The following is a 23,284-nucleotide window of genomic DNA, read 5'->3' as shown; positions in this document are numbered from 1 at the left end:
TTTTCAAGACAATTCACAGTTTGAAAATGTATTGTGATAAATTTTACTTAACAGGTGTTTAAGTTAAAGGTCAGATCTGCTAACATTAACTATAAGCTGAATAAGAAATGGCATGTGTCATCATCTTATCATGATTTGTTCGATGTATAACAGAAGAAATCGTACTGAAAATATGTCTAGAAGTCTTGGAAATTTTTCTACAATACATATCCATTGTACAACAAAGAATCAAAGGAGATGCAGATTATAAGTTAAAAAATAGCAACCATCTGACACACATCTTCAAAATGAATCTGAGTGGTAACGTTTAAGGTGGTACCTAACACTACAGGGAGATAACTCTGTAAAGTCAGCTAAACGTTTTAATTACGTCGTGTTGTAAAAGGAATATTAAGCTTCTCAATGATCAAAGTTTGTGTTTGTCAAACTGCTATATAACCAGTGTAATTTTTCTGACAAAACGATTGGTTCAAAATATTTGAAATTTTTATAGTTTTGTTAAAGGGTCAAAGTAAATACTTTGACAAAATTTTATGAAAATTAAACGAGCCAAATTGATTTTAATGAAAGTGTCGGGTACCACCTTAATTTAGAACATTTGAATTGTATTGAAATACGTGTACCAAGTCCAGCTATACATTTTTCTTAGTCTAACAAAGTGTGAATAGGAAATGTTTGTAATCATAAGTTAACCTCTAAATTGTAGAGAAATATAGACATCCACAGAAAATTATAAAATGACGAAAGACAACCGCAGTGACTGTTAACATTTCTGATTGAGGACAAGTCGAGAAATTTATTTTTAATACCTCTTTTATTCTCCCTTTTACATAACAGATCATGATTATCAAAGGTACCAGGATTATAATTTAGTACGAAAGACGCGCGTTTCGTCTACATAAGACCCATAAGTGACGCTCAGATAAAATAGTATATAGAAAGCCAAACAAGGACAAAGTTTAGAAACAGTGATGATCCAAAATTTTAAAATGCTTTAATACATGAAATTCAAAAATTAGAAGAAAATATACAAACCACAGAAGCTCTTGAAGATCTCAACCAAAAGAAGTCTGAATTACAAATTTTAAGACAAGAAAAAATGCCTGGTCACTATGTTCGCTCAAAAATGCAATGGGTAGAAGAAGGAGAAAGATTCTCAAAATATTTTCTCAACTTAGAAACTAAGAACTTTGTTAATAAAACAATTCCAAAACTAGTCAATAATGAAGGCTGTTTAATAAACAAACAAGAACATATTTTATTGGAAGCTAAAAACTTCTATAAAAATTTATATTCAAAGAAAGATACAATAAATAGTGTTGATCTCAATAAGGAAATTCCATTTTTAGACGTTCCCAAGTTAACAAATGAAATAATGGATACCCTTGAGGGAAAAATCTCCTATTCAGAATTAACATCTGCTATTAAAAGAATGAAAAGTAACAAAAGCCCAGGATCTGATGGATACACCAGTGAGTTTTTTAAATTCTTTTGGATAGATTTAGGTAAATTTGTTCTTAGATCAATCAACTATGGGTATAATATGGGTGAAATGTCAGTATCCCAAAAAAGAGGGATAATTACTTGTATACCAAAGGGAGATAAACCAAGACAATATATGAAAAACTGGCGACCAATAAGTCTTTTAAACACAATATATAAACTAGGGTCTAGCTGTATCGCAGAGCGTTTGAAGTCTATTTTATCACTTCTCATAAATAATGATCAAACAGGGTTCATTCCTGGTAGATATATTGGTGAAAATACTAGACTAATTTATGATATTTTATTGTATACAGAAGAACATGATATACCTGGTATTCTCCTCTTTATTGATTTTGAAAAGGCGTTTGATTCAATTTCTTGGAGTTTTATTGAAAGTGTATTAGACTTTTTTAATTTTTGGCCTTCTATTAAACATTGGATCACTACTTTTTATACTAAGATTCAATCTGCAGTAACTCAAAATTGCCATCTCTCAGATTTTTTTGAGATTCAGAGGGGCTGCCGACAAGGGGATCCCCTATCACCTTATATATTTTTACTATGTGCAGAAATACTGGGTATTCTTATACGAAATAATGACAAGGTTAAAGGAATCACTATAGATGACTCAGAATATCTCATATCACAATATGCAGATGATACCTCTCTTATACTTGATGGATCACCTGAATCTTTGGATGCATCTCTCCGTACTCTAGATAAATATGCATATTTATCAGGTCTCAATATAAACTTAGACAAGACCAAGGTTGTTTGGATTGGGAAGAAAAGGTTTAGCCAAGAAACTATGTGTGTCAAGTGGGGATTGGAATGGGGTTCCAGCAGATTTACACTTCTTGGGATAAATTTCTCAGTGGATATTAGTGAAATTGAAAATTTAAACTATAACCCAAGGTTAAAAGAAATTGAAAACATTATAAAAACTTGGACTAATCAAATACTCTCACCAATTGGAAAAATTACAGTGATAAAAACACTTATAATATCAAAATTAAACCATCTATTCCTATCCATACCTAGACCAAATAGCACAAAGCTGAAACATTTTACTGAAAAAATATTTTCCTTTATTTGGGATAACAAACCAGATAAAGTCAATAGAGACACCTTATCCAAACCGCACTGTTTAGGAGGACTAAAAATGATAAATATTGAAAACTATATAAAAGGTCTTAAATTAACCTGGATAAGAAGAATTAATAGAAATAATTCAAAACTAGTAAAACTATTCCTCTTTTCAGAAAATTTGAATTTTTTGGAAATGCAATTTCTTGGTCCTTATAAAAAGTTGAATAATCCATTTTGGAAAGAAGTATTTGACGCTTGGCAAGATCTACAAAATGTACAAAATAACTGTCAAATTAAAACATGCCATTTATGGAAGAATGATAGAATAAAGATTGGTAACAATCCAGTACTATATAAAGATTGGACAAAAAAAGGGGTTTGGCTGATCAATGACTTGTTACAGGAAGATGGAAATTTTATGACTTTTGATCACTTTAATAAGGTATACAATATTAAAACTAATTTTCTCACATATCAAGGCCTAAGGAGTAAGTTCGATAAGGGCCATATTTGGCCCCAATTATAAAGTTCATAGTTACAAGGTAATAAATGTTTAAAGTTGCCCCAAAGACATGTTAGAAAGTTAAACAGAACTGTTTTTGTCAAAGTTTAATTCTAACACGTTGATTTTCACATCCAAAAAAGGTCAAGATAAGGGATTTTGGTGAAATGTGACAAAATCAGCTAGATTTTAACCAAATAAAGGACCAGGAAACATAGAGCGCAGGCGTCGACAAGCTTAATATTCAAATGAGACATGTGAAATGTCTTCACAAACATTGTTTTAAAAGATCTTTGTTGTCGACGTATGCGCTCTATGTTTCCTGTCCAATAATCTTTGGAAATTCGACCATTTTACTTGATTTTTTCGTGTAAAATCAATATGAGTACAACTTGTGACGTCATAATTAAACACAGAAACGTAAAATTTTCAACAAAATGGATTATATCCTAGCTAGTCAATGTATTAGCTATAATTTATCGTGATATTGGTAGATAAATACGAATTTAAATTTTCGCTAAAAAAGGGGGCCATTTTGGGACCTTATCGAACATACTCCTTTCGTCAATCAAAAAGTATTTAAAAGAATATCAAATATGTCCAAATGACTTAAAGAGAGAAAACGGTCCTGTTTTGCCCTCAGTGTTAAAGGTTTTTTTTAAATCCCAGAAAGGTTCAAAAGATATGTATAACATTTTGAATGGTAACAAATCAAATCCTAAACAAAAATGTGAACAAAAATGGTCATTAATTCTCAATGCAAACTTCAATTGGAAAAATATTCATGTACTGCCCTTTCATATAACAAAAAATTCAAAATTGCAGTGGTTTCAATACTGAATAATACATCGAATCTTAGGCACACATGAACTCCTCCTTAAAATAAAAATTAAAGATACAAATATTTGCAGTTTTGGGTGCGGAGGGGTCGAAACAATAGAACATATATTCTGGACGTGCCCATATATATCAAAATTATGGGAAGACCTTAACTTCTGGATATTTGAGAAGACAGAAATAGAACTAACTTTAAATATTGATTTGGTTTTATTTGGTATTTTAACAAAAACAGATAAAAATGATATAAGAAACATAATACTTCTGTTAACAAAACTCTACATCTATAGAAGCAAATTAGCTATGGAACAAACCAATATAAAAGCACTTAAAAATTATTTGAAGGAAAACTTATTGATAGAAAAAAATATATTCTATAAAAATAAATTACTCAGTAGGGCAGAAAACTGCTGGAACCCCTGGACTCCTTTACTAACATAAAAACCAAAAAAACAAAAACCATATAGACTTCACATATATTGTATATATTTCATATCCAAACAGCCTCTGTCTTAAAATCATTATCTGCAATGTATCAAACTATTTTTTAGTGTATATAACTATTATGCATACAAATGTGTGTAACCTATTATGTTCATGTGCAAATAAGGAAAAGAGAAATTTAATATAGAAAACAGTATATATATTTTTCAAAACCTGTGCATTTGTTATACAAATAATTGTATTTGAAAATCTCATTAGTAAACTTCGTTCTGTTTATTTTTCTTTTTTTTCTTTTCTTTCAAATTTGAAAATTGAATGTATAATACTAACAAATACTAACAACTGTATAAATATGATATTTACTAATGTTAACGAGGCCGGGATAAGGTACCGGTACTTGATGTTTTAAACTAACAAATGTACAGATTTCATTAAAATATGATAAATTAAAAAAAAAAAAAAATTTAAAAGGTTGTACCATATACGGCTGGGGTAGTCTTTGCCTGGGATAAGAAAATCCTTATTTTTTTTTCAAAAACGCAAAGTATTGTAAACAGTAAATTAATAAAACTGACAACACATTTGATATTCATGTCAACACCAAAGTGCTGACTACTGGGCTGGTGATATCCATCAGTGGCATCGACCCAGTGGTGTAAAAAGTTATCAAAGGTACCAGGATTAAAATATTGACGCTTGACACGCGTTTCGTTTACATAAGACTCATCAGTGACGCTTAAATCAAAATAAGGATACAGAATACCAAAACAGAAAGGACACTGATCTCTAAAATAAAGATAAAAATAGTTAACTTAAAAAACAACTCTGATTCGAAATCATGATATCTTACACTTTTAAAACCGTTTGTCACACTTCATATATCTAATATAGAAACGAGAAACACTATTTGTTAAAATGCAAATAAGAAAAAGATTTGAACTTAGCTCTTAGTTTCTGAATGATTTCTAAAGGAGTATGTTCAGTAAGACCCCTTTTTGGCCCAAAAATATAGAATTTTACAAAATTGTATAAATGAAAACTTTAAATTATTTTTTGGAAGGAATAATGCTTCTGCTATATAAATATGGGCTGTTTTTTGCATTACAACGCAGATATATCGGGTACTTGCATCATTAAGTCATGCTAAATATCTGAAATCTTCACAATTTCGGCATTTTAGTTAAATTTAAGACGGTTTCCGTCTTAAATGAAAGTTGCCGCATTCGTGCTCATTCTTGATACTGAAATGTAAGTTGTGTTTAATGATAATACATAACATATATAAAGGTCGAGGATAAACACGGATGCGGCCACTTTTATTTTTGACAAAAAAACATATGAAAAGTGAAAGTTTTTGGCATATTTGATAGATTTTTTATATTTAAGTTTGAATCGGAGCGTTTTAATCAGGTAAAATATTTTACAAAAAATAATTGAATCAATTGAAATAGACATTTATGTGTTTAAAAAGTGTCCAAAATCTTTCGCCAGATGAACTTTAAATTTGAGAGCAAAAACTGCCCTTCCCGGACCTACTCCTTTACCAACGGCGATTACAGAATGGTATGTTAAAAATCATATCAGTACCGTGACTACTGATGATGATGGTACCATTGGAATAAAACAGTAACATAATCATATTTGAATGTCAAATTCATGATTTGCAAAATATATTGTAAAGGGCATCAAAATAAATCAGCAAAACAAACTGATATAATATATATAAATATATATATAATTTGTCTAAATATCAGAACAACATTGTTAGATCTGTTAATTTGCGGAAGAAATTTTTTGTTATTCCCTTGCCGGGATTGGAACTCATGCTATGGCGAGATCTACAGAGACATCGTGGCGGCACCAAATCGTCTTGCACTATGCCCGACACGCGATACCTCTCCACCACCTAGGCTCTACAATAATAATGCTTTTGGTGGCTGTGTGTTTTATCTTTCCTCGTCAGTTTTTTTTTCTAGATTCGTTACACAGTACATGCTATATAAGGCAGGAAGTTGGAATTTTATGTTTAATAGTAGTTTAAGACAAATAACAGGTGCATCATGATACGATGTGACGACATAACCACCAGTTTCGGACATAAAATGATATAGATAATATATACAATCATCACAGCAATCTAAACTGCGCAAGGAAGTAACAAGTAATTAACGAGTGATACACTCATTTCTTATCTGCAATGTAATCAAACTTCGCATGCCCAAAACTAATATTGTCATTGTTTCAAATGTATGTGTACAGACTGTGTCGACTTTACCTCAATGCGGGTAGTAAGATTTTAAACCTGAAACGAGAAAAAAAATACCAGTCCTGTTATATGGGTATTAATACATGTATACTAGTGAAGGTGACACACGACTGAAAGCACATATTATAAATGTTAAATTCATAATTACTCTAAATATCAGCACAAAAATGTTAAATCTTCAAATTTGCGAAAGCAAGATTTTGTTCTTTTCTCGCCTGGAGTCGAACTTATGCTATTAGGATATCTTGACAACAGTGAAAACTATGCCCAGCGCTCTCGACCACTCGGCCACCTAGACTGAACTAAAAATCAAGCTTGTGGTGGCCTACTGTTACCTTTCCTCGTCAGCATAATCTAGAGTTGTAACACAGTTCATGATATATTGAATGGAAACCCGAATTGGTTCGAGTCAACAGAACGAAGCCTCATTTTTTTGTAAAATATGACGAGCACTTTTAAATGCAAATCACGACGCCGCTTGTTCTAAAAGATTCTGTGTCATGTAAAAGCAAAAATTGGCATCATAGAATGGAATGATCAAACGCCAAGTTTAAACAAGTTTTTCTTGCAATTTGAATTTATCATACATAATTGTATTATCAACACGGAGCACGATGGGTTAAAACAATCGCCATTGGGATGAGAAAAAAAATCCCAAATGAATCGGTTCGGTCCCATGGGATTTATTCATTCCCGTAGAAATAAATTTGTCCAATGGAATATATTTTATCTCATAGTTTAAGAAAATTCATAGGAAAAAAAAATACAAATGAGTGTCTTACAAAGTTAAAGGGTTCAATGTTGATAATACAATTCTTCAAACAGACTGTATGTCATTTAATATTTTGTGTATCTGACTTGTCATTGACGTTACCCCACGTTTAATAGTGTCCATATTTTCTTGTAATATAGAACAACACTTCTTACGTGTAAACCAAAAGGCAGAGCAAATTAGAAAACTTGGTACACAGCATTTTGCATATTATCAATACATGTTAGTGCAGTGAAAACAGGTACATTGATGTTGAGACAGAAACTTCATCAATATTAATAAACAAAGTACATTCGACGTGTATTATGTGATAGATCTAAACCCCACACGTGACAGGTGCGTTCAATTCCTATTTTGCGTCCTAATTTACTAGGATTGTCAGTTTTCCTGTCGAAGGTCGATAATTCTCTGCGGAATATCCAAAATTGTATGCCAATAAAACAGACAGCCATGATCAAATAAATAACAATCAATATATTAATCAATTTGATGAAAACATAATGTGTATCCATTTCGTACATCAGATATCACGACTTTTCTAAAATGATATACACGATCATACCTCCTGATTTATTCGTTGAAAAATGTGTTTCTTCATCCGTGGAATTTCCAGAAGCATCTGAGAAACTCCCTCTGAACCCTTCACGGCGCTGTAACCAGTAAGTGCGAACCATGTCACTGAAAGCACTCATGACATCCCGATCCGTCTGAAATAAATGGCAAATAATTTCATTTGATTTTGGTTGACACCCATTCCACAATAGATGAAAAAAGTAAAAGACTGTTTTATGTTTTATTTTTGAACCTTTTTGTACACAGAGAACGATGGCATATCATATTGCAAAAAAAAGGTATGCATCCAATAACGAACTTATTAATATCGTTTTCTTATTACCCTTTTGCTTTTCCTGTCTGAATTGTTTTGCAGTTTTACTATATATGTGAGTGGTTACATTCAGAATCACAGACAGATGTATGCTGACTCTATTTATATATAATATCGTTGCAGAACAGTCAAATAAGAAACAAAACAAAAATACAAGCTTCTGTTGTTTCGACAAGTCCTTTTCATTGGTGACTTCTATTCAAAACTAGCTTTCTGATGCGACAAACGCATTTTCCGCGATTGATGTAGTAAAACGATATAAAATTTCCCGTGGTTGACATAGTTAAACAAGACAGTATTCAGATAATATTTTACTATGATTCTGGAATTGTTTTGTACGGTTTTTGTACGCAGGTTTGTGTTTTGTTGTTACAGTCGATACAAAAGCTCTATTTGGTAAACCATTGTTTGTTCTCTTTTAAGAAAAAGGTACATACTTCTTTCGCCGCGACGTAGCCTTATGTACTTAGGTGGTTTAAGAGAAAACTTATTTTTCTCGTTGCGTTCAAGACCCATTGCTGGTTTTCGTCTGTTATCTGCCCTTTGGTCTGGTTGTTGTCTCTTTGACATATTCCCCATTTTCATTCTTAATTTTATTAATCAATGTATTGCACTGATAAGTCTTATTTGGACGAAACGCGCGTCTGTCGTATTAAATTATAAACCTGGTACCTTTTTTTTTTTTTTTTTTTAACTATTTATACGTTATAAAAAGACATGACTTACTCGCATTTCACTGTCTCTTCTCTCATCCATTACAAACCCACCAATTGTAACTAGTAGATCCCTAGTTGTTTGACTTATTTGTATCTTGTTGGCTGAAATATACCAAAAATGTCTATCATACCAGTATTAAAGAGTTACATACTTATCTAAGGCACAGACCCATTCATCTCGTGACAGAGTTTGGTGCTGTTTAAATACATTTTCGTTTTGAAAATCAGGTAAAAATCATTTCAACATTTTAAACACTCTTCTTAAGCTTCCTGTATGTTATTAAAAAAATAGTTCCATAAATGTGTCTGTCGTATGAAAACAAAAGAATGTTGACATGATGACCGGTCCCCGATTATTTTGTGTTAAACAAGTTCAGGAGCCTCGTCATTTGTTGTCTCTGGTCATGTGATAATAATGTTGTCTCTCGTTGAAATTTTCTATGAGGATTAAGGTTTTGCCAGTAGCTATCAAATTTGCTCACAAATTGTCTAGACTTAGCTTTATTGGTTTACCCGATGTATATACGTATATATGTTGAAATGGGTATGGTAATATCTGACTTAGTAGCTTTTCTTTCTTATTTTGTTGTTTCGTTAACGTATACATTTGGACACCACATTTGCTTTCATTCCTATGATGTTTAATTTAATATTTAATTAACCAAGTAACAGTGAGAATAGAAATTAGGAATGTGTCAAAGAAACAGCAAACCGACCAAATAGCAGAGAAAAGTGTTTTCAATTTTTTTAAACATTGAAACTTTAAACCTTTAGATTACTTTTATAGTACAATTTAGTGAAAACTGAATAATGCTGGCAGAGACTGATGTTTTACTAAAACGACAAATAAAATGTTTTCAATTCCCTATGGCAAAGTGCCATGATCTTCAACCATTGTTTCTCTTATGTTTGGGGCCTGTTATCTATTTCTCGCATGAATAGATAATTCTCGTATCACACTGTCCGGAGTGTGATACGAAAAAGTGATACGAAAAATGCGTTAATTTGATTGGCCAACGAAACCTCCTGAAACGATATTGCGGCATTTTCATTGGCTATTCTTTAGGTCATTGTTGACAGTTAAAGGTCACAATGATGTACATTTCCTCCATTGCAACGGATAAAAGCGATTTCTTCAATAATATAGAAAATACGCACACTTTTCACCTTATTATATATTCTTATTCAAATATTATTACATTCTGAAGCGTACAAAATGTTTAAAAAAGTCTTATGTTGAAGATTGACGACGAACAGGACATATGACGTCACAATGCAGTTATGTTCAAGCGAATGGGTCGACGTTCTGCGGATTTTTTTTATTAAGCACAAAAAGCATGTTTACCATAAGAGAAAAAGGTTTCACAACTCGGGAGAATTAGATATCGTTTGATATCAACTCTCTTTATTTAATTTAAATAGTAATAACAAACTCGCCACAGGCTCGTTTATTATTATATTGAAATTAAATAACTCGAGTTGATATCAAGCGATATCTAATTCTCACTCGTTATGAAACCTATAAATATCTGATGAATACTGTTCAGAGAAATATGTTATATATACCTCGTCCTTGAGACTCCATCTTGGATGCAATGCTGACTGTTCTTCCAAATAAACAATATCGCGGCATTTTTGTTCCAACTACTCCAGCTAGGACTGACCCTAAACACAATTAAATTATATCTTAAAATGTGGTCATATTTTTTAAGTTTGGTTTGATTTATTTCAATATCAGTCTGATATGGTGCATTGCTGCTAACAATTTATGAATTTTATTCATGTTCTAGTTTATGATAAAACTCAGATTTCCATTTGAATCAAAACTGTTTTTAACAACAACAAAAAACAATTGGTTTTGTGAGTATTAATATCACCAGACCAGTGGTCTGCACTCATGTACTGACGGTCAATATCTTTGGACATTCTGATTTTTTTTGGCTATCTTTAATACAATATTATATTAGTTAAACACGAATATTGTTTAAATACTCCATGTGCATAGATGGCTATAGTCGTATTTTGCGCAACATTTTGAAAATTCTGGTTTGCAATGCTCTTCAACTTTATTTTGGATTTGGCCTTTTAAATTTTAATCCGATTGCCACTGATTAGACGTGTGTAGACGAAACGCATGTTTGTTATATGAATTTATAAGCATGCTATTTTTATTTTATTTTTTACTATCGGTGAATTTTAAGGACAAACAGATGGATGAACATTCCATAATATAACAGACTTGATTGCACCGGTCTGTATGTATATATAAGATATCAACCAAACTAAGGCTGTTAGATTAGAATAGAAATAAAAACTATTTCAACAACTATCAATTGATTGTCTAAAATACTGTCTGATTATTTTATAAATTATTTGATAAAGATACATTTTTTTTACCGAGAAAAGATAATCAAGTTTAAGTCCGAAACAGCAGCAGAAAATCAAAAACATATACTAGATATATTGTGTTACCTGAGTGCGCACCAATTCTAAGTTTAAACTTTGTTTCCGGGAGATGCTGAATCTCCAGTTTCTTCACGTGATCAAGAAGATCCAGGGCCACTGTAGCTATCTCAGACGCATGACGTATACCATTACGCTTCGGTACACCTGCAAACATTCACATGTATAATTAGAGTTGTACTTACCTCCTTGACTAAAATTAATTTGACTCGTTTAATTTTTATTAAGTGTGTACAAAATATTTACTTCGACCCTTTGACATACGTTTGTAAATATGAAATTTTAAAAAATCACACACTTTTTGAAAAAAAATCATCGAATATATATATATATATTTGTATGTTACTGTAGCAGTTTCACAAACACTAATTGGATTGAATTTAAAAAAAAAAGCTTAATATTTCCATAAGCATGTAGAACGTGATCAAAACGTTCACCTGATGTTTTCAGAGTTATCTCCCTTTACTGTAATGTACCATATTAAGCAATGAACGAAATTGTACATAACTATAACACTGCATATATCTAGACATGCCTAATTGATTACAAATTAGAGTTGAACAGGGGTATTCAATCATTTGAACAAAATGTAATAATAGTGCAACAACAATGCTTTTTTCTTAAATTTAACGACAAAATTTAGCTGCTTCATATTTAAGGAAAGCACAAAAAAACAGAAAGTAAAATCACAAAAAAACTGAACTCCGAGGGAAATCCAATCAGAAAGTCCCTAATAACATGATAAAATCAAATGACAAAACACATTAAACGAATGGACAACAACTGTCATATTCCTGACTTGGTACAGGCATTCGCAAATGTAGAAGATGGTTGTTTGAACCTGGTTTTATAGCGCTAGACCTCTCACTTGTACGACAGTCGCATCAAATTTAATAATATTGCTAATGATGCGTAAACAAATCTAAAATAGGCTTCACACCTACTTTTGCATAGGTACCATTACTGTACTTTTTCTGTACTTAGTTCTGTAGTACTGGAAATTTAATTGGAAAATTCCAGTACTTGATTTATACTTGAAATATTGGACAAAAATAATACCAACAATGATCACAGTATTCCATGTTTGAAAGTCATAACTATATGAGATTTAAAAAATTCAAACTATAAAAATGCTGTAAATGTAACCGTGCAACAAAAAATCTGTAGTACTTAAATTTAAAGTACGAATCAAGTACTGTAAAATACAGGTACCTAACTATCACAATACTTTTAAAGTAACAAAATAGTACTAAATAATAAAAGTAGATTTCTAGTACTACAGATTTTCGGTACAGATAATAGTACCTATGCAAAAGTAGCTGTGTAGCTTAAGGAATCAATTATGACGTCTCATCAGACGTATTATCAGATCAAGAGCCAAAGACTTGAGGGTGATATTGACCGAGGGCTTATAATACAACTGATATAAAACAATCAAATGCTTCTATCTTTTTATCATATGCTTTAACAATGGAGAAAATGGCGATCTTACGTTACGAAAGAGTATACTATAATAGTCGGAAGCGGCTGATAATTTTTCATATCAACCCGTTAAGCACAATAATTTTGAAATAAATTATATAGAATTTTACTAAATTCTGAAATGACCATTAAAGCATCCCAAATTGTTTATACTTTGTATATATATCATACCTGAAACGACCATGTAGGCATCCCCGATTGTCTCAACTTTGTACACATCATACATGTCAATCCTTGTGTCAAAACAAGAATACAAATTATTTAACATGTCGACAACCTGTAACGGAGAGCTCTGCGCAGAAATGGATGTAAACCCTACAATATCACTGAAGAATATGGTCGACTCGCTGTACTGCTCGGCATTAACCTGTTCACTTCTTTTCAACATTTCTGCTACCTCTCTGGGTAACATCTGGTATAACAGCATGTCTGTCAATTTCTTTTCTTTATTAAGTGCCTTAGTTCTATAATAAAATTACTGAATTTAGCACATATTCTAAATGTTCGATCGATGAGTTTGTATTATATCAGCCTAAATTGTTTTTTTTGTAGTAGATTTTCACAGACCTAACAGAACAGTGCACACTCTTTTACAATTCATAAATAGTTTTTGAATGATTGAAATGGTGCATTACTGAATATGTTAAAATGCATACAAGTTCTTAGATTGTATATACTATTGTAATCATACTTATATCCTAGTTAATTGCATGTGTGCTAACTCAAATATTTTTATAAAAAAAAAATCATACTGTTAGATTACAGGAAATCTTGTTATTATCAAACATCTTATTTTTTCTTTCAGAATATGGTCGGACAACTTAGAAAAGTATTGTATTCCTACTGGGTGTATGTTATCTTTGATTGGGCTGAATGAGTTATTAATCTTAAGTGATTGATATTGAATTATCATGGTTAAAATCATGTCAACAAAAAATATCATTTTAAAATAACATTAACATTTATATTGGTTAAATCGCGAAAGACCTTTATAAACGTTTTCTTATCACAAAGTAAAGTTATAAAAAAACCGGATTCCGACGAAAATTCTAAACGGAAAGTCCTTATGCAAAGGCAAAATATCAAATACACCAAATGAATGTAATATAACAAATGTCATATTCCTTACTCGGAACCGACATTTTCTTGTGATGCAGAAAAGGTGGATTAAACTTGGTTTTATAGCTACATAAACCGTTCACTTGTATAACAGTTGCAAAAATTCCATAGATTGAAACGACGTGTGAACAAATCAAACAGACATAATAGGTAAAAATGTCAAATATAGGGGTACAATAGTCAACATTGTATTATAATATTAATCACTATGAAAACTATGTTTATTCAATGTTGATTGGGATTTTATTACTTCTTACCTATTTGCAATTGAGATGGAGTACTTTTGAATTTCCGATGTAAGAGAGTAGACAGCAAAGACAATCAGTGGACAAACAATTAGAATAACTCCAAAAACAATACAAATAGTGATAACACTCTTCAGTTCTTCGTCTGAGGCTTTGGCGAGATTCTCGTCTATTGTAAGTGCAAGTGCATTCTGTGTCCTTGTCAAAACGCCTTGGTATATAGTCATGTTATCAAACCACATCTGTGCTTCTGTAATTGATGCTGATTCACGGGAATAGTTATTTGACTTGATTCGATTCCTGAATTCTTCTATACGCCCACTTACATTTGCATTCTTAGCCAATTCGAAATTATAAATATCGAATGCTATTTGCGAGTAAAATCTTGCAGACTCAAAGGTCACATTTGCTCTATCCTGATTTTCCATAAATAGCAAATATTCTTCTCTTGTCTCAAATCCTCCTGTCGCATAAAATGATACACCTAAAGCTCTTTCTCTTCCAAAGAGTTCGCTGGACACGATGATTTCTTGATAAGCTACAACATCTTTCCAGACTGATCCTGTACTGGACTCGCTGACGGAATCATACAACCATGTTAATAAGACCATGATGCTGTTCGAGTAAAAATTGAGTTCCGTTTCTACTGACTGATTGTAGACGTCTAGTTGGTACCGATGTTTGTTCAGGTAAGACAAGAAGCGCTCACGTGTCTCCATTTCGTTTATAATGTCGTCACCTCTCGGCCATTTTGATAAATTCTGAATAGCTAGATCGGTGTCAGGATACCGTTGAAGCAAGAAATCTTTAGTCTCAGGCTTTATATTACTGACATAGAGTGCACTCATATCCCTTTCAAACTGTATGGTACGTAGTAAAGCACCAAGCTCTATACTGAAAGACAGTAGTTCTCGAACGCTTGAGGAACTAATATAGCTGTCTATCGCAATGATGAAGGTATTTGCTGTCATCCCTGTAATAACAAGTACTGGTATCATAACTACGGACAACATCTTTATCATTTGCTTGCGTTTTCCAGCATCTGTAATTGGGTTACCTGAAGATAGAAATGAATACATTGTTCAGTACGTGTTGTTACTATTAGAAGCATGCAAAATGTAAACGTATTTATTCATGCAATGGAACATCTCGATGTCCATTTTATTGAAAAATGTACCTCTACATTAGTGACACATCTTGTTGTTCTTGTCTATTTAAAATGTACATTAATATACAGTGACCTATTGTATTGCTATTCTATTGTAAACAAACTTCTTCATACAGAGGCACATCTTCTTGTCCGTATATTTTTGAAAACGTACCTATAGATACAGTGCCTTACCCTGTTGTCAGTATCTATTGTAAAAATAGCTCTACACACAGAGGCACATTGTGTTGCAATTTATCTGTTATAATTGTAAACGTACCTCTACAAACAGCGTCACACTTTGTTGCTACTTGTCTCATGCTCAGCATACTCGTTATTGCGTCATTAATCTGTGACGGAGTCAGAGAAATAATGGAATCAGTTGACACTGATCTTCCCTCATGAGTGGGCTGTTGATTCTTTATTGGATGGATTTTTGAATCACCCATCTTCATCTGAATAATATTGAAATGTATTTCATACAAAGCAGAACGTTTCTTTCAAGTTGAAAACTCATATAAACCAAGACAACACATAAAACACATTAAAAATTGACATAATTTCAGTATTTCTTGTCGTCTGTGTTTCTTTGGGAGATTAATAGAAATTGAATGTAACCTAGTTTTAGATTGTCTTTTAAAGAGATATCCATGGTTGACGATAGTGGAAAGTGAGTAACGGTACCGTACCTTGTATTCCTTTTAAATCATGTAGTCAAATTTGGCAGCTTCCAAACAATCAAACATTCCACTGAGGAAATTATACTTAACATGCAGGGGTCAACGAAACACCAGATATCACCAGAAAATGGATAAAACATTAACAATAAGAAATTAAGGCAAAATAAAATTGAGAATGGAAACGGGGAATGTGTCAAAGAGACAACAACCCGACCAAATGAAAAAAACAACAGCAGAAGGTCACCAACAGGTCTTCAATGCAGCGAGAAATTCCCGCACCCGGAGGCGTCCTTCAGCTGGCCCCTAAACAAATATATACTAGTTCAGTGATAATGAACGCCATACTAATTTCCAAATTGTACACAAGAAACAAAAATTAAAATAATACAAGACTAACGAAGGCCAGAGGCTCCTGACTTTGGACAGGCGCAAAAGGCGTACCGTTTATCATAAATGTCACTCTGAAAAGTTATGTTATTATTAAGATTTAAAAAAAAAAGCAAAATTTTGTTAACTCCTTAAATTAAAGTACATTCCGAAAATAGAAAGTTATTTTCACGTTTTTACGTCACATTTAAGTTCCTACGATGAGAAGTGAAATGCCACTTATCACCTGTTGATAAAACATTGATTTTTATAATGATAATAATAAAAAGGACTTCCGCATACTGTGATTAGTTGTCATGGTTACATTTCAAACATCTAGATTGTTGTAAGTTATAATATCGATTAAATACAAACATATAAGTCGGAGATATTATGAGTGTAAGGAACAAGTGTGATAGAACTTTTTAGTCAGGAGAACTAAATTTATGTCCTTTACTGTGTCTTGAAAAACATGGACACATGACTATATAATAAGACTGCAATTTGTAAAGGTTGCAGTTCGTGAATTCAATTCAATATTTTGTTTAAGTGTCATCTCTAAATGTTAATATAAAATACAACATTACATTTAGTATAAACATAAGTTATATAAATTAAAAAAACATAAAGCAATTCTGTACAGAATACCAGAGACTATAACCTAAAAAAATGATAAAAAATTCGTATATCATAAAATAAAACAAGTTCCGTATTTACAGTTTACAATATTTCTACGTCTATTTGAATTAGATAAAATAAAGACAACAGTAGTATACCGCTGTTCAAAACTCATAACTCCATGGAAAAAAAAAAAAATCGGGGTAACAATCATAAACTGAGGGAAACGCATTAAATATAACAGGAGAACAACGACACAACATTAAAATGTAACACACAGAAACGGACTAAGCATTAGACATACTCCTATGAGAATAACAAATATAACAAAAAAAAGGCTTTGGCACAGCTACGAATCATATTAATATCTGTTAACAAAAATACCATTTTCTGTTCATCACCAAAAGACATAAAATCACTATCAAAATGCGTTGCCTCTTTTTCTTTCTGAAATCGTCATATAATGTACACGATAAATTAACATTGGCTTCATCTTCTAAAATATCTGTGCAGTTACCACAGATTATGAAAGGTGCCACTCCACATCGAAATTTACCCCCCCCCCCCCAAAAAAAAAAAACTCCTTTGAGAAAATGGTATTGGAATTGCACAATTGAAAATGTTTCAGTGTCAAATTTGGTCTCCATTAGATTATACAAACATGTCGATAATTGGCATGCTTGTTTAAACTCTAGTAAATCGGGTAGAGAGAGGGAAAAAATTGAACCTGAATAGTTCGGTATCATTGCTTTGCCTGGTAGTTCCAGAACGAATTCGCCAAACTCAGATATGGGGTACCCCCACTGAGGATTATAACTTAGATATGCAAATATAGTTTGAAACATTTATGTGATGGTGTTATTGAAGACGAATCACAATGTCCTTTTTATAATCTTGGAAAATTTATTTTATGAACTCATTATGAAAACCGCAACCAAAAGTAAGTGTTTGTGTTCCCAGACGCAAATGTGAAACGCGTGTGTGCCAAAACCCCAAACTAAAGAATAATTGTAGTTTCGCAAATAGACAAGGCACGCAAGGTATCTAAAATTGAAAACTCACAGCTAAGAAAGTTAATACAAAGTCATAATATAACAAATCAAGACATCAATTTTTTTTTCTTCAAATTTCGAGAGATCATTGAAATCAGATTTGTATTCGAAGTATCGTAAACAGACAATATTTAACGGGCTTGTACAGTGTTAATGATAACATTTAAGAATGTATGTATTCAACAGATCAATAAGTTTAACGGGTTATAAAATTAACATATAATTAGGACTACGTGCACAAAATAAGGTTTGCAATAATATTTTTTCAGGTTAAATAATACTTCCCTACCAAGTCCCTATAGACTGTTTGTTTGTCATGGATGGATAACCCATTTCCCTGGTTTGTTTGTTAGAACAAGTTAGTGTGGGTGTGTTTACTTACGACGATGTGTGAAAGTGGTGGGTTAATTTCTGCTGAATCTAATTTGATCACAGTTCAGCATATGAATGTTGTTAAAAAATAACATTATTTGAGTTCTCCTGAGTCCAACCCTTAACACAGATTTCAATGATTAAACACGTATCCATAATGTTCTTTTTTATTGCAAAACATTATTATTGAAAACAATCTGAATGTTTTAACTCTGGCGCTACAAATGAATATTTTGTAGATGGAATGCTCGTCTGATGTAACAAGTTATAAACCTTACATGTATCTTTGGTGAATATCTTTTTTTTTAAACTGCAAATATTTTATGTTGTTTATTAAATTTTTTGTGAAATTAGTTATCAAAAGTACCAGGATTATAATTTAGTACGCCAGATGCACGTTTCGTTTACATAAGACTCATCAGTGACGCTCAAATTGAAATATTTATAAAGCCAAAGTACAAAGTTGAAGAGCATTGAGATCCAAATTCCAAAAAGTTGTGCCAAATACGGCTAAGGTAATCTATACCTGGGATAAGAAAATCCTAAATTTTTCATAAAAATTCAAAGTTTGGTAAACAGGAAATTTATTAAAATGACCACATGATTGATATTCATGTCAACACCAAAATGTTGACCACTGGGCTTGTGATACCCTCGGGGACGAAACGTCCACCAGCAGTGGCATCAACCCAGTGGTTTAAATAGTTATCAAAAGTACCAGACTATAAAGTATAACAAAAATATCCAACTCCAAGGTTATGGCGAAACCAATGACATTTACAAATACATTACAGACATACAACACAACAGACTAAATATTTATACAAACATACAAATAAATTGACAAAAACAAATTGACCTTACCTTTATGCTTGTTATGTAATTTATAAAATTGAATGCGTTTCTGTAATGAAATATAAGTTATTTAATTTGATGCACATCTTTTGTATGTATTTTGATAGATATAGGAAGATGCAGTATGAGTTTCAATGAGAAAACTCTCCTTCCAAGTCACAATTTATAAAGTAAACCATTATAGGTCAAGGCTCACACCGAACAACAAGCTATAAGGGGCCCCAAAAATTACTAGTGTAAAACCATTCAAACAGGAAAATCAACGGTCCAATGTATATAAAAATGTAAATATATTTAATTGTTAAGCTTCTTTTTTTTAAGTCTTTATAATACTTTATTTATTGTAGTTATAATAATAGTAGACATTATGGACTTCGGCTGTTCTATGGTCGGGTGTTTGCGCTTTGACACATTCCACATTTCCTTTCTCAATTTTATTATTAAATCAAGGAACCTACTCAAGCAGGCAAAGGTCGTTCGATGGATTTGGATGTAGTTTAAGGTCACATTTAGTTATATGGCTCTCCGTGTGTTTCGGTATTATACCATCTTGGCTTTTAAAAATTTGGCTTTAGATCCTTATGAATGTAAACCTAGAAATGCACTTTGGGCGCGAGCGTTTTCTACTTTGGTGTCAGAATGGTATTACATATTTAATAATGAATTTTGAGAAAACGTCAATTTATCAACAAATAACAGATAACAGCAAATAAAAAGTATAAATGTACATGCATCATACGATATTTTGCCATAAGCAAGTGACAATACTAAATTTAAACTCTAGTAAGAGATTGATTGTAATACAAACGGACATCATTAGTCTTAGTTACACTGAGAAACTGAAAAGATTTTGGTCATTCTTGAAGGGCAAAGGACAGGACTCACCTCTCAAAAACAAGGAAGGCTTCCTCTACAAGCGGCAGCCAGAGTATATCCAATATCTTAAATGAACAGTTTTGCTCGGTTTTCACAAAAGAAGATGGTAGCACTATTCCCGATGAAGGTTCTAGTAACATCAATACAATGAATGACATCACAGTAACTGAAAATGGGGTATTCAAACTGTTAAAAAGTCTTAACACCAACAAAGCAGCAGAACCAGATGAAATACCAACCAAAATAATGCAAATAACTGCTGCAGAATTAGCACCAATTCTGACAAGAATCTTTCAGTTTTCACTTGACACAGGAGAAGTTCCACAAGATTGGAGAGATGCCAACAAAATGCCACTATACAAGAAAGGGGATGCTCACCTAGCGGCCAATTATCGTCCAGTCTCCCTTACCTCCATCACTTGTAAGTTGTTAGAGCATATAGTTCACAGCAGTATAATGAAAAATTTTGATCAACAAAATATACTCTGTGACAACCGACATGGTTTCCGGAAACGCAGATCATGTGAAAGTCAGCTTATCATCACCATCGAGTGTATGGCCAAATACCTTTCAAATGGAACCCAGATTGACATCATACTCCTGGATTTTGAAAAAGGCATTTGACAAGGTTCCTCATTCAAGACTGCTGTACAAACTCCAATTTTATTTAGTAAGGGGCTTGAAAAACTCCTGGATCAGTTCATTCCTATCAAATAGGAAACATCAGGTAGTATTGGAAGGGGCTATATCTCAACAAGACGATTTAATGTCAGGAGTGCCACAGGGCACAGTACTAGGTCCTTTATTGTTCCTAACATAAATCAATGACATGCCCGGATATGCTCAATCAGATGTCCGCCTCTTTGCTGATGACAGTCTACTGTACAGAGAATTTAGTAACGTCAAAGATAGAGAACAACTGCAGAAAGACCTTGTAGCATTAGAAAATTGGGACAAACATGGATGATGAGATTCAATCCAACAAAATGCAATATTATCTGCATACCACCAAAGAACAAAGAACCTATACAATACCCATACACTCTACATGGACACATACTCGAACCAGTAGATAGTGCCAAGTACTTGGGAGTTTAATGTCAAACAATCTTTCATGGAACAAACATATCAAGAGTGTTACAGCAAAGGGTAACCGAACACTTGTCAAACGAAACCTAAAAGAATGTAAAGGAAAGTAAAGGCTGCTGGCTGTACAATACTCGTGCGACCTGTCATAGCGTATGCTTCTACTATATGGGACCTAACCAAGCAAGCAAGCATCAACAGACTAGAACTCATACAGAGGAGAGCTGCTAGATTTGTATATAATGACTACACATCACGCACACCAGGGTGCGTCACTACAATGTTAGAAGATCTTAAATGGGACATATTACAGACAAGACGTCGTGACAACAGGCTATGCATGTTCTATCGTATCCAGAATGAGCTGATAGACATCCACAAGAGTACTTACCTCAAAGTTGGCGACAGTAGAACTCGTGGACGACACAAGTTTTACCAACAGAGGGTCACCAGTGATGTCTACAGGAACTCATTCTTTCCAAGAACAATCATGGAATGGAATACATTACCTGCCAAGGTTGCTGAAGCGGGATCAGTTGAAGATTTCCGCTCAGGGCTACAGACAACACATTAATTCAAGACTGGACGATTGTACATAATTTTAACCGTAACAACCTGATTTTATTGTAAATACTGTATATAGCCTTAGGGACTAGATATGTAATGTCACCATACGTAGTCCTGCAGATAGAGTTTAAACGTTTCATTCAAGGAACCAAACTCTTATATGGAAGAAGAAGAAAAGTGAAGCTCAAAATCTACTTGAAAGATATATGGATTGCAAATTTGGCATTATAGAGAAGAAAAAAACGAACTCCGAGGAAAGTCAAAACGGAAAGTCCGTAATTAAATAACAAAATCAATAGCGCAAACACGTCAAACGAATGAATAACAATCTGTCATATTTCTAACTTGGTACATGTATTGGATTAAACCTAGTCTTATAGCTAGCGAAGCATCTCACATGTATGACAGTCGCATAAAATTTCATTATATTGACACCGCTGTGAGAACAAATCAAAGAGACCAAATGGGAAAAAATGTAAAAAATAGGCTGACTATATTCAGAGTGGAGACAGGGATTGACCATAGAGACAAACAAAAGGTTAGACCACAACACAAAATATGGAATACATGAGAAAAAATACCGTCCTATCAATGAAAGCGGACATTTAAATATGCATAATACAGTTCAAATTATGAATAAGTCCATAGTTAAATTTTAATTAAAATACATGTTTCAATATATATCCTTCTTTGATGACTGAAATATAATAAAACATGTAGTAATGATATAAAAAAAATCCATTTTACTTACAAATTCGATCAATATCTACAAAAAATTAATATTTACCTAATGGCTGTTTCTCTGTCAAGACTTTCGTATGAACAAAATACGTTCGGACTGTTTCTATGGATACCATTTACAGTTCCACTCTTTTGCAAAGGTGTTAATGGAAGACAAGTCTCCAAGAAAACAAATTATGTGGAGGTCACTGAAGTCTTTTGGGCACATGATGTATCAGGAAATACATTCTCTAAGGTGTTAATGAACATTTATTTTTGGATAAAAAACTAAGTATTTAAATCATGTTTTTTAATTTAAAAAAGTCCTTTCATATGGGATGATTATTTCAAACTTTCTCATTATCGATTATCACAGTGTTTGGTATTTGACTGAAGAAGAATAAAAACATTTGAGTAATAGCAATATGCAGCCTTGGAACTTGTTTGGTTTGACAACTTGAATAGAATTGCTGGATACGGTTTAGAATAATACCTTTATTACCTAAATAAACCAGTGTCCTCCAATTATTTGCAAAGACTTTACGGGTTTGCTTTCAAGTTATTATTCATATTTGGAAATCTGCAACGCAAAGTATGAAATCCTTAATGTATACACCAAACTTAACTAATTAAAATATG

The 23,284-nt window shown here is 32.6% G+C and overlaps 1 protein-coding gene across 1 annotated transcript; it reads right to left on the bottom strand.

The window, feature by feature from the left end:
- Window positions 1–6,302: 6,302 nt before the first annotated feature.
- Window positions 6,303–22,831, bottom strand: LOC134705270 (uncharacterized). Its single transcript, XM_063564020.1, has 10 exons — window positions 22,713–22,831; window positions 19,406–19,445; window positions 15,734–15,908; window positions 14,319–15,363; window positions 13,114–13,406; window positions 11,470–11,607; window positions 10,564–10,662; window positions 9,008–9,099; window positions 7,958–8,102; window positions 6,303–6,659 (listed from the first exon to the last, which is right to left on the bottom strand). The coding sequence occupies exons 3-10, from the start codon at window positions 15,906–15,908 to the stop codon at window positions 6,634–6,636; spliced, it is 2,013 nt and encodes a 670-aa protein (XP_063420090.1). The 5' UTR covers window positions 19,406–19,445; window positions 22,713–22,831; the 3' UTR covers window positions 6,303–6,633.
- Window positions 22,832–23,284: the final 453 nt, after the last annotated feature.

Source organism: Mytilus trossulus, chromosome 2 (assembly GCF_036588685.1).
Source record: "Mytilus trossulus isolate FHL-02 chromosome 2, PNRI_Mtr1.1.1.hap1, whole genome shotgun sequence".
Lineage (NCBI taxonomy): Eukaryota > Metazoa > Mollusca > Bivalvia > Mytilida > Mytilidae > Mytilus > Mytilus trossulus.
Note: the sequence above shows the minus strand (reverse complement) of the source record. Positions and strands in the feature narration are given on the sequence as shown.

Excerpts from the sequence above, each read along its gene's own strand:
- LOC134705270 (XM_063564020.1), bottom strand. The coding sequence starts at position 15,908 with ATGAAGATGGGTGATTCAAAAATCCATCCAATAAAGAATCAACAGCCC. Across the intron at positions 9,100-10,563 it reads GATGGAGTCTCAAGGACGAG|CCAACAAGATACAAATAAGT; the intron begins GTATATATAACA and ends GGTATATTTCAG. Across the intron at positions 8,103-9,007 it reads GAAGAGACAGTGAAATGCGA|ACGGATCGGGATGTCATGAG; the intron begins GTAAGTCATGTC and ends CATTTATTTCAG.